The 17,026-nt window shown below is 42.2% G+C and overlaps 1 protein-coding gene across 3 annotated transcripts in view; it reads left to right on the top strand.

Annotated features, from left to right (window-relative positions):
* The window catches only part of rgl1 (ral guanine nucleotide dissociation stimulator-like 1), a 29,855-nt gene that overhangs the window by 4,139 nt on the left and 8,690 nt on the right, over positions 1-17,026 (top strand). The window contains exons 2-3 of one of the 3 annotated variants that reach the window (XM_020622384.1): positions 573-781; positions 16,601-16,711. In XM_020622384.1, the coding sequence (XP_020478040.1) occupies positions 623-781; positions 16,601-16,711 (270 nt within the window). In that variant the 5' untranslated portion in view covers positions 573-622. Of the gene's footprint in view, positions 1-257; positions 782-14,114; positions 14,335-16,600; positions 16,712-17,026 lie in introns of those variants that run through there. The other 2 variants (XM_020622383.1, XM_020622385.1) reach the window with 2 other exon arrangements.

Raw genomic sequence — 17,026 nt, 5'->3', positions numbered from 1 at the left:
GTCATGGGAAACCATTGTTCCTAATTCTTACAACATCTTCCATGACATCCTCCTCTTTATCTCACCTTTCCTGTCCCTCTTTCCTCTGGCGTCAAACTCTTCCACAGTCAAACTCTTCCACAGTTAAACTCTCATTAGTTACTGGGTAGTTGTTGTCAAAGGGGGTCGGGCCAAGAACTTATAACTCCTCCCCTTCTGGCTGGGATGAATGTAGGGGGTGAGGAATAGAAGGAGGGAGAAAGAAACAGAGAGAGAGAGACAATAGACCTTAATCACTCATGTGTCTGAGAGCTGTGTTGGCAAGCTGAGTTCCACATACACTGGGAGGGAGAAAAGAGAAGAGGAAGAGATAGACACTGTATGTGGCCACCAAAAAGGAAGGGAAAACACAGAGGTGGACAACCTGGGAGAAGAGTTATCATTACGATAAGCTAAAGACAGGACAGTTAACAACCAGACTGAAGAGAGAACATTTGACATAAAGGAACACAATTTATCCTGAAGAAAAACCTTCATTTGAGGACCACAGCTTCTACTGAAGATATTTCCATCTACTCTGCTGTCCAAATTAGAGTATGCCCTACTGTTCCTGTCACCCCTGCCGCCGATCCAGGCGCTCAGCATGATCTCCCACTACCATCTGGCCACCGTCTTGCCCTGGCCTGCGAGTCCCCTCTATTACTGTCCCAACCTGGACTGCACCTTGCTGCTGGAGGGGGAAGGAGGTGTCGCACTGCAAAGGTACCAGCCTCGTTCCCCGGAGAGCTGCCCACGTCACTGGGTCAGTATATGGCAACATTATTGTGTCTGTTTGTCCAAGTCTGTTTATGTGCCTGAGAATCACAAGTCCTTCCAGTCTTGTTAAACAGTCTTGTGGCCTTCTTGTGCCTTCTGGTGTATGCAATGTGTGTGAGGTGTTTAGTGTCCAAGGTTCTGATAAATTCAAGGATGGTGGTGAGAGGTTCAGTGTGGAGTATTTGGATCAAAAGTGAAGAAGGATTCACTGAGAGAAAAGCTTGGAATTATAAACATCTGAAGATACGTAAAGCGAGGGCAGAGTGTTTGTGGCTCCTGCAAGGTCTGTTTGTTGGATGCTGACTGTGAGAAAGTAGAGGAGAGTGATAAGAAAAGAAAAATATGGAAAAGGAGCTAGAGCAATGAGTAGTGGGGAGAAAATCAAAGAACATCCTTAGCTGTGCTGGACTCAGCAGGTCTGTTCTGGCTGGCGGTCACATGGTTATCTAACTGGTTCTGACACTTCCTGCTTAAGCACTTTACAATGCACAGCAAGTGAGGTTCATTTAGATCAACTCAAAACAAATGAAAAACATCCTAAACTTATCAATCTGATAAATTTAGACATCAGCAATTGGTTTGCCATTTCTCCAGTGATTGTCCCATTTTCACTTCCTCTGTTTGACCTCTACTCAGTGAAACTTTATGCAATAAATTGACAGCTCATAGTTCAAGCACACAAACTAGACAGTAACCTCTGGTGGATAGCTGACATTCACTCTAAGCACCGCTTATTGGTAACTTTGTGTGTTTGAGTATCGCTCACTAATCCAAGTTCAGAGAAAAGGCATTACTAACTTTTACTTCAGAAGCTGACATGACTTATATACAGTATGTGTCAGCCAAAGAACAGAGCATGACAAAAATATTCCTGACATTACAGTGCATGTCAGAATACATGCAGTGTTTATTTCATTTGTCCGTGAGGTAGCAGATTCCTCATAACAGTAGGATTACCAGAAAACAACCTGCAGCAACAGCTTATTCCAATTTAGTTGTGGCTAATTGTTTGCATGTGTTCACTAGTGGTATTAAGACCAAAGTGAAAATATTTTTGGTGCATATGTTAAAGCAAAAGGAAAATTCACAGTCGTTTGTGAGGATCTTTCCTATATTTTTGTCCTGTCAAGCTACAGAGAAGGGCAAAATATTAGGAACACCTCTGAATATAATGTAGTCCAATACAACACCACCTTTAACTATGACTTCAATAATAAACATAAAATTGAATTTATACATTTATGACAATTTCCCTAAAAACTGAAACATCTTGAGCTTCAGAAGCACAAATATTAAAGCAGATATGTTGCACTGAATTGCATACAATTGTACAGGTGTTCTTAATAAAGTGGCCAGTGAATGTAAGCTACCCTAATAGTTCATCTGTGTAAATTTTCATCAGATGACTGTCACACTGGGGTGTTTGTATGTTACTGTTTGGAGATCATCCTCATCGCTGCCTATCTGACATCCTGGCTGAAGTATCCTTCTGTCTCACACCACTGTTTCTGTCAATTGTTGTGAGGGGTTTGAGGTCTGGAGGGTAGCTTGCAGACACGCTGTGTGCTGTAGCCAAAGAGAGGCTCAGCTAATGTGTCAGCTCTGCATGCCAAAAGCTCATACTTGTGACTGTTTTTTATAGTACCCACTTGTTATTGTTCTCACAGCTGGGCAATAAGGCTGATTATACAGCCAGGTCAATACTTACCAGAAAGTTATGTAACTTACAGTAGCATAGTCTAATTAAGTCCAAGTAAATTAAGTAATCAAGTAATCCAATCAAGTAAACCAAGTAATCAAGTAAAAGCCCTAGTGAAATTTGTTTATTATACACAAACTACTAGCATTTGCAGTATATTGATTTTGTGCCAAAACGGCCCCAAAGTCCTCAAATTATTCTTATGATAAACAGCAATAACTGCATGACCTCTCCACTCCCCCTTTACTGCGCTCAGGTGCTCCTCGCTCCCCTGTCAGTTATTATTTTGCCTACCTACAAAAGATGATGAAACCGTGTCGGTCATAAAGGCAAGGACTGGACTCATTACCTCTCCGTAATCACCCTACTAGACAGCTGTCAGGTCCACAGGTCATGTCAGAAACCAGGGAGGAGTGCTGAGTGAGTCTTTATGAGTGACACATTTTACTGCTCAAACTGCTTTTTGAAATCTGTGAAGGACAATGTAATTAAGCTCCAGGCTGATCAATAAAAGCTCCAGTAGGAATATTAACTGCTACCTCACACCCATTGGCTTATAGTAAACCAGCGGAGCAGTTCAATAACCTCAGTGGGTCATTCTGTGGAAATGCAGAAGTCACTTGACAGGGAAAAACAGGGACAAAGGAGGGGGGAGGGGGGCGACGACAAAGAATTTTGATGATGGCGTGTTTTCCGTTGAAAATATGTAAGAACGCTGAGTTAGCACTCCCCCTTCCTCTTTCTGGTTGTTCTGCAGTGAAGTGCACGTTTCAGGCTGATGTCCTATGACGTTTCAGTGTTTCCATTCCCTGCAGTGTTTTTTCTTGCTTGTCATGTGTTTTGATGACTTGACAACGATTTCAACAGTTTGTGATTCATTCATTTGGAAAGATGAGCTTTTGACTTGTTTGGTTTGTCTTTAATATAAAACTGCATGTGTTTCAGTAATGTTTGTTTACCAAAAACCCATGCAGAAATGTTACACAAGATCCATAACATTTCTGATATAGTGATACATTTTTCAACAGCTAGTTTACATTTCGAACACACCATTTCAGAGGAAATGCCAAAAAAAAAAACTAATTAAACACTGTCAAAACCAAAGAAGATTGGACAGTAATGTACTTCTGCGCATTCTTTTGCTGCAAATTGCACAATTCACAAACTACCAGACCTCTTTTTTGTCCAAAACCTCTTTTGTCATCCCTTCATTCAGTTGACCACCAGTGTGTCAAGGTGTCTATTTGGCTGCAGCTCTGCTGAGGTTCATATTGTGACCTTGGATCTAATTAGGTCACACAATAGGACTAGTGTGAGAAGTCAGTGTTGTGGGCATTTCCCCTGTCACCTGAGTGTCTGTCCCAGGACCACCACAGCAGCAGCTCACTCAACTGACTGCACCATATGGAGATGGGTGTGTACTTGGTGGTGGTCTGTTTGTATGCATGTGTATGTTTAGGCAATACAGTATGTGCAGCAGCTTGTGTGTGTGGCAAGGTGCCTGCACCACACATTTGTCTTTCTATAACTGTGAGGACATTTGTGGACATAATGCATTCTCTAGCCCTGTACTCTAACCTTAACCATCACAAGACCTTATACCTAAATCCATCTCTCAGTCCTCCTTTGAAGTTGTGAGGACTGGCCAAAATGTCCTCCCAAAATCAAAATGTACCCACAATCATGTTGTTGAACTAACACACACAGGCACCTAATCATGTTTCAATCACTTCAGAGGACATTACATTGACTTATACATATTTTCTGGAAACCTAATATAACCCTAACCATAACCACTGTTTGCCTGACCCTACATCTGATCTTAAAGGTAGGATTGGCAATCCTGGAAAAACCAGCAAGAGAAAGCTCAATTTTGAGTAGCTGGCTGAAGAAATCCCACCCTTTCATTCTGACTTCTCTCCAAAGCCATTCCTCCAAAACACAATGCACACTGCAGCATGTGCCACCTAACTAATACTTAAAAGATTTTTTTTTCCAAAAATAACAAATGCCCACCAAAGAAAACTCAACCGATAACTACCTGTCCAGAAATACAGCCACCATGGTGTCACTTTTCAGCTCATTTTGTTCTCTCAGTTGTTACCATCATTGAAAAGCCAGACTAACGTTTATTCTGGTTTTAGTTCTTGCAGCATGCTTCTTTTTAGTTGTAACTTACCCAAATATAGTGTTACCTGCCCAGATCTGCGGCCCTGAACTGTAGTTGGGGACCTCTGGTTCAGAGCTAAACTGTTTTAGCCCTGGCTCATAGCTGGTAACTAGCCTTAGAAGTCCAGGCTTTTGTGGCGGGGCGAAGTGAAGAGGGAGGCCAGCTAACTCCGTTCAAAACACAGGCTTTATTCCATCTTGATAACAAGAACACTGCATGTGGCCTTTGATGCCCAGTTAACTGCATTATAGTCCTAGTTATACACTGACTACTGGTGGTATTTTCCCCACCCATGGCTGGATAAAAAAGGAGTCTGTTTCGTGTAGTGGCCTTCTTGCCCTCATACTGCTCACACTGCACGCAGGTAGCAACTTCTGGCAACAACAACATTACCTATAAGGCTATATGTCTTAAAGGCGAAGGCCTGACCTGTAACAACAGCCTCTGATTGCTAACAAAAGTTGCTGTGGGTACCTCGTCTGCCATAGTTCACTAGCTTTAGCTATCAGAACCTGTCTGACTGGCCTTGTGGAAGACTCAACTCACACACTGAGTGCATAGGCAGAGTGTGTGCAAGTAGGAAGTTAATAGGCAGGTAGACTGTCCAACGGTATTGCTTGGGATGAGAAAGATCATTGGTCAGGCTTTTTTCAGCCCTGCTGCTGCCAGAGATGACAGAACTTTTTCTTTATGTCGTAAATGCATTTAATGTATTCATTGCTATCAGGATGAAAAGAGAATTTCAAGACATTTAATAAAAAATGCTTCTGAAAAGAATTGCCAACCCCACCTATAACCTAAACCTAAGACAAAATGTAATGATTTAATTATCTTTTTGTCCCCTAAAAGAACACGGGCCCACAATGTGATGTGTACAGATTCATGTCCCCACAACATGAGTAATTCAAGTGCACACATATATGCACGCACACGCGCAAGGACACACAGAATATTTTGTATTCCTTTTCCCATTTGAAAGTATTAGCCAGGACACATGACTAGGATCAAGCTGGCATTGTGATGTGTGTATTAGTGGGTGTTTGTGTGTGTGTGTGTGTGAGAGAGAGAGAGAAAGAGAGAGAGAGAGAGAGAGGTATCTGGTATTACTGTGTAAAGCCATGGGCTGCTGTTTTCCAGTTATTACTTTGAGTGGCCAGCACTCAAACAATGATACTGTAAGTCAGCAGACTGATAACTTTAATAATTCTGCTGAGGTCAAAAACCATGTTCAACAGAGAAATAAACAAACATTAGAAGAGGAAAGGCAGCTGGACCAGATAACATACCTGGTTGTGTTTTAAAGGACTGTGCTGAGGAGCTCAAGGATGTCCTCATGAACATCTTTAACATCTCCATGAGCCAAACAGTTGTTCCCATGTGTCTCAAGGCCACCACAATAATTCCAATCCCAAAGAAGCTCCACCCAACCAGTTACAATGACTATCGGCCTGTAGCACTGACTTCAATTATTATGAAGTGGTTCGAGCAGCTGGTCATGCAGAATGTCATGTCCTCTTCTCCCTTTCACAACCCATTTCAGTTTGCAGTTCTTCATTTAGGCCTCACCTACCTAGATTCAAAGAACTCTTGTGTGCAAATGCTGTTCCTAGACTTCAGTTCAGCATTCAACACAATAATCCCACAGCAGCTTACACGAAAACTTGAACACTTGGGACTCAAACTCTCTCTCCAACTGGGTGCTGGACTTTCTAACAGGGAGGCCACAAAATGTGTGGGTCAGCAGCAACATTTCCAAGACCATCACACTGAGCATAGGGGCTCCACAGGGGTGTGTGCTCAGCCCATTGCTCTTCACACTGCTGACCCATGACTGTGTGCATGTGCACTGTGTACAGCACCAGCCACATTGACACTCCTGTAGTTGGCATCATCACTGTTGGTAGTGAGGTGTGCCAACTGGTCCAGTGGTGTAAGAACAACAACTTCTTCCTCAGTGTGGGGAAGACTAAAGAGATCATTGTGAACTTCAGGAGAAAACCTCTAGCATCACCCACTGACTATACTATAATGGTACGCCTCTAATTCCTCCGCAAACTGAGGAGAGCCAGTGCCCCACCCCTCCATTATGTGCTCCTTCTACCAGGGCACCATTGAGAGCATCATCATTGGTTTCATCACTGTGTGGTACGGAGTCTGTACTGCCTCCTGCAGAAGGACCCTGCAACACATAGTGAATACAGCCAGTAAGATCATCAGTGCCCCTCTGTCTTCCCTTACGTACATCTTCAACAGCCGCCTCACACCTCCCATGCCTCACACTCCCACTTCAGACTCCTGCCCTCCGGTATTCAGGGAGAAGGTATCAGAGTCTTCAGGCCCACTCCACCAGACTTACAAACAGCTTCATTCAACAGGGTGTGAGGATGCTGAACGCTGTCCATTACCTCCCCCCTCAGCCCCTAGACAATAACCCACCACAGAAACAAAAAAAAAAGCTACCTCTGCTGTTTTACCTTCTGTTATATTATATGTAAATCTGCTGCTGACTGTTTTTTTGCCGGGTGCTGTTGGTCATTTGCACTGCTGTCCATGTATACCTCATATGCTATTTGCACCTCATCACAAACACCCTGGCGATTGGTCCATGTATACCTCATATGCTATTTGCTCCTCATCACAAACACCCTGGCGATTCTGAACCATCTGACAATCTACTATTATTGTTCACACTACTGTCACTGACTGTACACAGTTTTGAATCACAGCTTATTGGCTGTACCGTATAGATTTATCCTAATTACAATCCAGTTCTTATTCTATTCTTATTCTACTCTATTCTATTTTAGTTTCTATATGTTATGGCACCCAGTACTAGGTGAGAGAGAAATGGTATTTCGATTTTCTGTATGTCTTGCACATATAGTGAATTGACAATAAAATCCTTGAACCCTTGAAATACATCCTGGATCTTATCTGTTGCAGCAGGATATATTGTTGCATATGTTATAACTTTATACAGCATTTCATGTGTCCATATCATTCCAGTGGAGTAAAAGTCTTATGTTTTGTTCAGTGTTATGGCAACAGCTGTGCCATTAACGCTTGTTTTTGGGTTACTGACTCTTTCCGTAGCAGCTCTGACGTGTTTGGTTGTGTGCATCACTTGCACAGTTTCATTTCCTACAAAACACATACTTCACAGTTAAATGCTTACAGATCTGCAGATGGCAGCAAAACGTCACTCACAATTAAATAAGCAACAAACATGAGATGAAAGTAGTGTTAGAACACACATTTGAATGAAATTTAACTTGAAATAGTGCTGTGGATGAAGTAAGTGTGACTTGACATTGTGATGTGATGAATTTAAAGTCTGCTGTGTGGTTTTCTGGGGAGAATCTGAGTTTTGGTGAGGCAGCATTGTCAGCAGTGTGTTACCAGTTTCATCAGTGCTGTGTTGTTTTTGTTGCTTATGTGACAACTTTAGGGTAGCATGGCTCTATTGAGCAACAGATGGTCCAGCTCTCATTAGTAGGGGGGGTCAGACAACTGAGCCAGTCCAGGCTGATTTGTTTAAGGCTTAGAAGGGCTTAGATCTAGAGGGGGGTCAGAGTTATGTGTCCATGAGAGGGAGCTGGGGTTGTGTGTGTGTGTGTGTGTGTGTGTGTGTGTGTGTGTGTGCCTGGATTAATTTATCATAACTCTTTTGAACATAGAGACACCTGAATTTACCATAACTGGCAGCAGACCTTCTGACTCATCGTAACTCTAGAGCAGATTATCCTCACTTTAGTGTAACACAATGAAGGGTCTCAGGGTTGAAATAAAACATGCCTGTTCTAAAATTTCATAAAGGCTAAAGATAATTTGGTAAATTTGATGATGAAATGAATCTTAAAACAACAACACTTCTCCTTGAATTCTGTATTGGTTTCAATGTGACATAAGGAAGGAGAGGGGTCTGCAGCTCTGGACTTCACTGGAAACTAATGATGCCACCCCTCCACACCAAAAGAAAAATAAAAAGAAAGGAAGAGCTCATCAGGAGCCTGGACAGCAGATCTGGGGAGCAGAGACATGACATAGGATAAGGTGGAGAGAGGGAAGCTGGTAAATGGTGTTATACTTGTGGAGCACACTCAGAGCGCGTTCACACTATTTGCCCATTCATCCACTTGCACTCCCAAGCACTCACACACCAGTGATATCACCGGAAGAAACTGGGGGTTCAGTGTCTTTCTCAAGAAGACTTTGACATGTGGACTTGAGAAGCCGAGGATCAAACCACCAACCTTCTAGTTTGGAGATTACCCACTGTACCTCCTGAGCCACAGCTGTCCCCAAGATGGAGCTTTGATGTGACTGTTGGACCAAATGAACCCACTGACAAAAGAAGAGACGGAAACAAAGACAAAGAGAGAAAGACCTTGCAGCTGTGTATGTTATGAAAGATGACCTAACATGTCCTTATCTATTTAGAGCCACAAATGCTGATCTGTTGCCTTGTTAAGTAACTATAAACAAGTCCGTATGCTTACTCAGTGCATTGCCACCGCTCCCAAACAACCTGTTCAAGCTACTTTGATTGTCTCATGCTTCTGTTTTATTGAGTTATAGCAGATCATGTTGACCCTGCACCAGAAATCTAGCCCTCCTGGCTTTTGTTGTTCTGGAACGATTTGAATAAAACCTCTGCTGTCTTTGGATAAACACAGCAGTTTATGAACTCTGCCCTCTACTGGCCACTATGCATTGGAAACACATTTAAATTTAAAAGTTCATGCTATACGAACAACCAAAAAAAGATTTTGTATTTCTATAAGTGGGGTCAAATTATGGAATAACTTAACTATGGACATGAAAAATAGTACCAGAATTAAGGAGTTTAAATATAAATATAAATGTATGTGCTATACAAGATATATGCAAGAATAAGAACAATCTGTTTTATTTATGTAGTGATATTGCTTGCAGCCAATGTTGCATAAATTTTGTATAATATGATGTCATGGGGTAGGACTGGATAAGTTTGACTTCTTCCTACTCCATTCAAACATGTAATAGGTGTAAGCAAACTGATTTTGAATTAGCATTGGTTGGATGTGTGTAATCATGTGTGTTATTGTCATTTGTTCATTGTTCTGTTCTGTTCTGCATGTTTGAAAGAATAAATCAATCAATCAATCAATCAAAACAAAAACCCACCAACTACACACGGACACAAAGCGAAATGCAAGTGTGATAAGTACATTTAACCCTGTATGTATGACCTTAAAAACTGAACATATTGACACATTTGGTCCAGATACTACAGCAGGAAAGACCCTCTTCATGTTTAATTTTATGCAATGACTTCCTCATTGCCAGCTGGGATTGGCTCCAGCCCCCCTCGCAACCCTGTTCAGGACTAAGTGGTATAGAAAATGAGAGAGAGACTTCATTGGAGAGTCTAGCTCCAGTCACAGCTGTTACTCCTCTTGCTCAATGAAATCATGAGTCAACTGTCCTCTGTTTACGGGCGTCCAGATGAGAGGAGAAGCAGGCTCTTTCCGGTCTGAAATATGAAATCACTCTGTTTTGGGAAACTGGTGCAAGATGGTCCTTTTACGTCACGCTTGTCTTTCAGCCAGTATGGTCTCTCTCAGTTTCTGGCTGTACTGTGAACTTTCCTCATCTGTCTCTTCCTTTTCACACTCACAGTGGAGATAATGTCCTTTCAAGTTAATCTCAGCAGTGTCCTACAGTTTCTCTGATATATGACCTTCTTATCATGAATGTAAATACCAAGGCCTTATACATGCCACCCAAGATACTCCTCTTTATTGTCCTCGGCATGTCTGGTTTTGTATTTTCAGTATTGGGATTTGTTGTTTGTTGGTGTCTCCCATCTCTCCTCCTCTCTTCTCCTCTCTTCTCCTCTCTTCTCTGCTTTTATGACCATCCAGGCCAGACAGACTCACCAGCTAGTCAGGTATAAGGACAGCAGGCTCACTGGAGTCAGGAGGCTAGAGGCAGGAAGTGGGAGATTTCCTGGAATGTGCATTTTTCCCCACACTGGTGCAATAACAGTATGAGTAGTGCTCCTCCTGTTTTTGTCCCCTTTCTGTCCATAATGTGGCTCCCTGTTTTGACTTTGTGGAAAAGAGAGAAGAGTGCACTTAATGGCAGGAACCCATTACATTTAAAAACATTTGCCCTTGTCAAGAGGTTTCCTAAGTGTAATTACGTCATTAGTCTTCCAAGAGAAAAGAAAACTTGGAACGAGGACTGGCCTATATTTCAGAGCAGGAATCTCATGCGTCATATCTGAAAGCCTTTCAAACTAAGAAACATGAAGATGCCACTCACCTCTGTCACCCTTCTGTAAAACATTTGCAATCAGGCTACAGGTGTAATAATATAGTACATAAACAATAAAACAATGATTTAACAGGGTTCTTGCTGCATGAGTACTTCAAGTACATCTTTGTCAGTGTTTCTGTAACTTTTACAGCATTTGAATGAAAGACATTTGTTTGTAAATGAGTATTTTTACATTGTGGTAAAAACATCAGTAAATCGTCTGAATACTTCTTCCAGCACTGGTGATACTTGAGTTGACATCACAGATGTGAGACTTGATTGAAAAATAATCAAGTGTCAAGTTTCAACCTGGTAAAATCTCAGAACAATAAACACTAAACAAGCAAGCTCCAGGCCAGCCTCATTAATTATAAGCCTAATGTATTAAAAGCAGTTGGTCTTAGTTGTAAAATAAGCTTTAGTAACACAAGTGCAGTGTCATTCTGCTGTTCAGTATTCGTGGACTTGACAGGACTTGCAGCTCGACTGGCAGTTGACTTATGAAGAGCTGAAACTGAAATCAAATCAAATCAAAATCAAAAGTGTTTGATGTCACATGCACAGTAAGGAAACACGATTCCCTGCACAGTAGTTTGATCTTTGAGAATATATGCTTATTCAGTTTCCTGCTAAGAGAAGCTAAAGTGTAAAAACGACACTGTGGTTTTATGGAGAGTTATGAGTTTATGGGCTGTAGTTTCATATTTATTGTTCAGGAGTGAGAATTGTATCAACTTTCTCATCAAACTCTGGGCAAAAAAGGTGAATATATGTATTTCCCGAACATCCCTTTAACTTGGATTTATGCAAAGGACTTGGGACTCAAGTCATATCTGGACTAAAATATCTAAAAACTGAAAACAATTGAAAACTGGCCTGTTTCTCTATAGAGCCTTAAACTACTGACAGGCTTTTATAAAATATTAGCTTTCAAATATTACTTCAGTGGACCTGGACCGCAGAGTAAGAGAATAAATGTCCCATTTTCACCTCGCGTTGACAGTGCGCATCTACTCATCGATCATATGGTGCTGCAGCTGTCATATTTGTCAAACGACTTGTTTGCACTGAGGTATGACATCATTCCCACTGTGAGACCAACACTCCAATCCCCCGAGGACTGAGCTGCAGGTCATGTGAGGTCACAACCTTCCCACTGCCCCTCTGGGGTTCCCAGACCTCTGGAGACCCTCATGGATACTGGGGAATCTCCGCTTGGGAAATGGAACCAGGCCAGATCCGTAGGATGATGAACAGTCCACAAAAACAAATAAATAAATAAACCCTACTGTTTGATTACAAGACACATTGAAACTCTGGCTAAAACATACACTGGGATTCCCTGGCCTTTTGGTACACCTCAAGCAAGCTGGGAGGGAGTAGTGATGCCAAAGGTGGTGCCTTGTGTGTGTGTGTGTGTGTGTGTGTAGATGCATCTGTGCGCGCTGCTTGCTGAGTGACGCTGTGTGATGCTGGGGTTACATGTTGGTGTATTGAGAGTCAGAGAGTCAGCAGGCACATCTTACACACACACATTTGTTTTCATTACTCGTGGGGACTTTTCATCGACTTACATTCATTTTCTGGAGACTTACCCTAAATGGAATCAGAACCACTACATGCCTAACCTTAACAAAGTCGTCACTCTGAAATTCTACAAACCCAAGAGTCCACAATGTGAGTGTGTAAACACATTTTGGCCCCCACAGTGTGAGGAATACCAGGCACACACACACGCACATATACGCAAGAAGGAGGTCTAGCCAACTCTCCAGATAACAGTAAGTTTTGTAAGGTTCTCACTGTCTCCTCCTGCCAGTTCTCATGACTCTGGATCAGTAATTTGACATTTGGTCACAAGAAAGCTGGATTTGTAAATGTATGAACCACTGCTTGCTCACAGTCAATATGTTTACAATACAACTTTGTACACTAAGGCCACTCACAAATTTGATGCTTGATTCATATCTTCCTTTTTGTTCACACAACTTGGCTGTCTGAATACGTGTGCAGGCACATTCACAGTGGAACAGTGGTGCCCATTCTGACACACTCAGCCTATTCTCCTCTCCCGCCACTGACAATGCACAGTACTGGTGACGCCATCTACAGCCTTCCTTGTATTGTCCCACGCAGAGACTGGGTGGCCACAGCTGCTTCGCACACAAGACAGCTATAGGGCCTATAGCTCATTACGTCATCCACTCACATGGAAGCTGTTTGTTATTCTTAAACATTACACAATCTATTTGTTAATTACCACTGATATATACAGGTACATAAACCAGCTAGTAAACTAAAACCAGGAAACTAAAGGGTTATATTACAGATCTTGAAGAGATCACTTCTTAACATGAAATTAGTGGGGGACACAATGCAAAGTTCTATTTCTGGACAAAACTGCATTTTACATTTCAGCTGAAGCAATTGTGAGGCATCAGTGGTCTTAGGTAGTCAAATAAGTACAGTAGGTAGCTCCTGAAGTCAGTCTCTTTATAGTAAGATTCCCTTCATGTGTTACCATTCCCCCGCTTAGTAAAAGACAATTCTGGGGAAACAAAAAGAGATTTCCCAGGAAAATATAGCAGACTATAACAAAACTATAAATAAAACTAAAGCTGGCTAAGGCATACAACAAAAGGAAGAGTTTCTAAAAACATCAGGAAGTTAGTGATCATCATCAGACAACTCCCATACAGTACAAAAAAGCCTATATCCAAGAAATCAAAATAAATAAATAATCAATAAATGTATAATAAGCTTTCAAACTGGATTTATGCCTATTTTACCTTTTAAAATACATATATACATACATAAGTAAATAAATAAATGTTTTTTTGCAGCAATCTCACCGTAAGATGTTAAACATGTTTATTTAGTAAAATCATCGGCTGCATCATATATCACTCGTATACTTAAAAGCAATGCACAGACAAGCACCTTGAAACAAACGATCAAATCAGTTATTTGCTCTATGAATTTCCCAGGAAACAGATTCTGTGTATCGTGCAGTCAGAAATCACAACCCTGCGTCTGGGCACATACGTAGTTAGTCTGATGAAAGTCAGACAAAAAGAAGAGGAGGAGTTAAAACTGGGCTGTGAGTGCGAGAAGGAGGGGGTTCAGCCATTCAGTAGAAGACCCTACTGACAGACGGAGCAGGAGGATTTGGAGTTTGGAGAGCGAGCAGTGGACAAAAGTACGTGTGACGGAAGACAAGATTTCCTTAGCAAGGATCTGGGATTTCTTTCTAAATGAAAAGGAACGCGTCTTCTTCTTGCCTTGGCGGATTATCTCCCAGCTCTGATGCTGCTCTCGAACCATGAAAGAAAAGCTCACCATGAAGTTCGCCTGGAAAACTAAAATGGTATAAAAATCCTCATGGTTTCCATACTGCGTGCTGTTGTTTAGTTTGTGGTTTTGATTTATGGGGGGTAAGGAGGGGGAGCGGGGGGAGAAAGGAGGGAGTATTTGCAGCCTTGGGAAAGTAGCGGATAAAGTGGGAAAGAGGAGGAGGAGAAGAATAGTTAAAAAAATTTTTTTTTTTACCAGGCTTTAAATCTAGTTTAGCCTACATTGCCGGTGCGTAAAGATGTCGCGCAAAGTTTGGAAACGTGGGATCGAGGGCATAAAATAGTGATAATAATAAAAATCCCCTGCCGGTGAACTCGATCCGCTAACATTCCCCTCCCTGATGATGATGGATATGAAAACATTTGTCTCGGGACCGTAGCAGTGAAACAGAGACGGAACAATTGGAGAGGCCCCGGGGCCATTGCTGGTTCTTTACGGGTCCCAGCTGCGTAAAGGCGAAGAAAGTACAAAAGCCAACAGCGTCAGAGATGTAACACAATTGTTATTGTTGTTATCTTGGGAGTACTGTTTCTCACACAGCTGAAAGGCAGAGCTGCACCATTTGAGCAGAGATAGGGTACTGTTTTCCTCTCTGCTATCCTTGGCGTCCTCCCTGTGCACTTTTTAGCATCTTATGTGAAAGGATCCATGTTATTTCAGCGAATAAACAACTCACCTCACACAGCCTCATTTGATTTGCTGTGTGCTCCGTAAGCTTATTGCCTTCCTCCTCTGTAATGTTTTTGATAGGCCTGTATTACTTATACTGTATCTTTTGCCCTCTGGTGAATAGGAATATTACTTTGACACACTGTTTTGCTTTTCATTTTCATGCAAGCTCATGGAACTTTGCCTTACATTAAGCCCTAATCTTGGTACACAAAGCAGAGCTACTTTGCTCCTTTTTCTTTTTTTTTTTTTTTACCCTACTTTGAAAAACATCTCCAGCTCTGTGGCTGACAAAAAGCAGGCTATGTGTGCAGGCTGTGAACTCAGCAGCTGAGGCCGGCCAGCACACAGATCTCCCGCTATTGTTTTGGGAGTGTGTGGACTGAATGACTCATGCACTGATGTATTTATTTGTCTCTGGGCCAGACAGCCGGCAGCCAACAGCAGCTGAGGACAGAGGGAGAGAGAGACATGTTACTGACCAAAATATGAGATGTTGAACAGGGGTTACTGGGATGGACATGCAGACATGTTTTAGACAAATGCAGCTTGCAACAACAGAGAAATGCTTACTGCTCGGTATCATTTCAACAACTCCCAAAGCTAGTTCAAGTCTCCTTCTCTCCTCCTCTCTGCTTGCTTTGTGTTTTCTGTTTGGAGACTTTTTTTCCACTGCTGCATCTCAATGGTTCTGTTTAAACCCCAACACGGCTGAGTGCCACAGAGCCTCCAGGACCGGCCATTGAGCCTGTTAATGACCACTTTGACCCTTGGCCTCATTTCTGCATCTTCTCTGTTTGTGGAAGAGGATGGACTTTGGCTATATGGTATATAAATGAAAATGAGAACAAGTGAGAGTGAGCTTGGCTGCTGTGTGTGCACAGACCTGGCCATAATTCTGCACATATGGTGTTGGCCAATCCTTCTCCTTTACTATTTCCCTACCTCTGTTGCTGTCTCTGTGTCCCTGTGTTGATGTGTCAGCACAGCGCATAGAGGCAAAATGAACACAGTCTATTTAGTCCTGTGAGTTCATTTAAGTATAGTTGTGTTCTTGGGATTTGTAATCAGGCTGTCCTGGCTTGTACAATTAGGCAGTCAAAGACATATCAACAGATAGAAAAGGTGCTGCAGATTTTACTACATAGTGGTTTGTCTGAGAAACTTCATCCCTTCTGGCTCTTATCTCCAGCTTTTCTGAGATCCAGGAAATCAGTCCAGCTCTGACTTCAGCTACAGTAGACAGGGCAGAGTGAAAGAGATGAATAGGGAATAAAGTAGAGAGTAAAGACAGGGCGAAAGGGAGGCCTGGCAGGCAACAGTGGTGGGGGTTGGGGAGTTGGTCATTCTTGATGTTGTACTGGACTTCAGTCCTCCTAGTTTGCTTGAGTGCTGCAGTTGTGTTTTTGTCTCATCCTTCCTTCTGCTTTTCTCAGAGTTTTTTTAAATTAAATTCCTGTTTTGTTAAACTATCAGAATTACACTTGTTGTGGAAGTTAATGCTGCAGCCTACAGTTATTTATAAGAAATTGTTATATGTTTTTAGCCTAAAAGCAACTTTCCTCTCCTCTCTTCTTGAGGTTTTTAACATTTTCTCTCTCTTCTCACAGAGCTCAGTGCAGGACTGGGGGGAGGAAGTCGAGGAAGGCGCCGTCTACAATGTGACACTGAAGAGGGTCCAGATTCAGCAGGCGGCCAACAAGGGAGCGAGATGGCTGGGGGTGAGTAGACTCATTTGATGTCTCATATTGTGACAGAATCACAAGCAACAAAGCTTTTATGAGAAGGTGTTTGAAAAACCTACATTGAAGCAGATCATACGCAGGAAAACCTGGTGCCTTTTCCCACTTTCTCAACCTGAAAAATGAGAACTCCACATCTGTGGCTCAGGTGGAATGGTCTCTAGTGTGAACAGTACCCCAGCTGGGTGCAGAATGCTGAGCTTAAAAACAGAAAAGACTAATCTCTATTGTTTGAAGCAGACTCTTTCAGTTGTGGGGCATCCCTCAGCCTTGTGCTGTTAGTGTTTTAACATT

This window comes from Monopterus albus, unplaced genomic scaffold (assembly GCF_001952655.1).
Source record: "Monopterus albus unplaced genomic scaffold, M_albus_1.0 scaffold279.1, whole genome shotgun sequence".
Classification (NCBI taxonomy): domain Eukaryota; kingdom Metazoa; phylum Chordata; class Actinopteri; order Synbranchiformes; family Synbranchidae; genus Monopterus; species Monopterus albus.
This window is presented reverse-complemented; position numbering and strand designations above follow the sequence as displayed.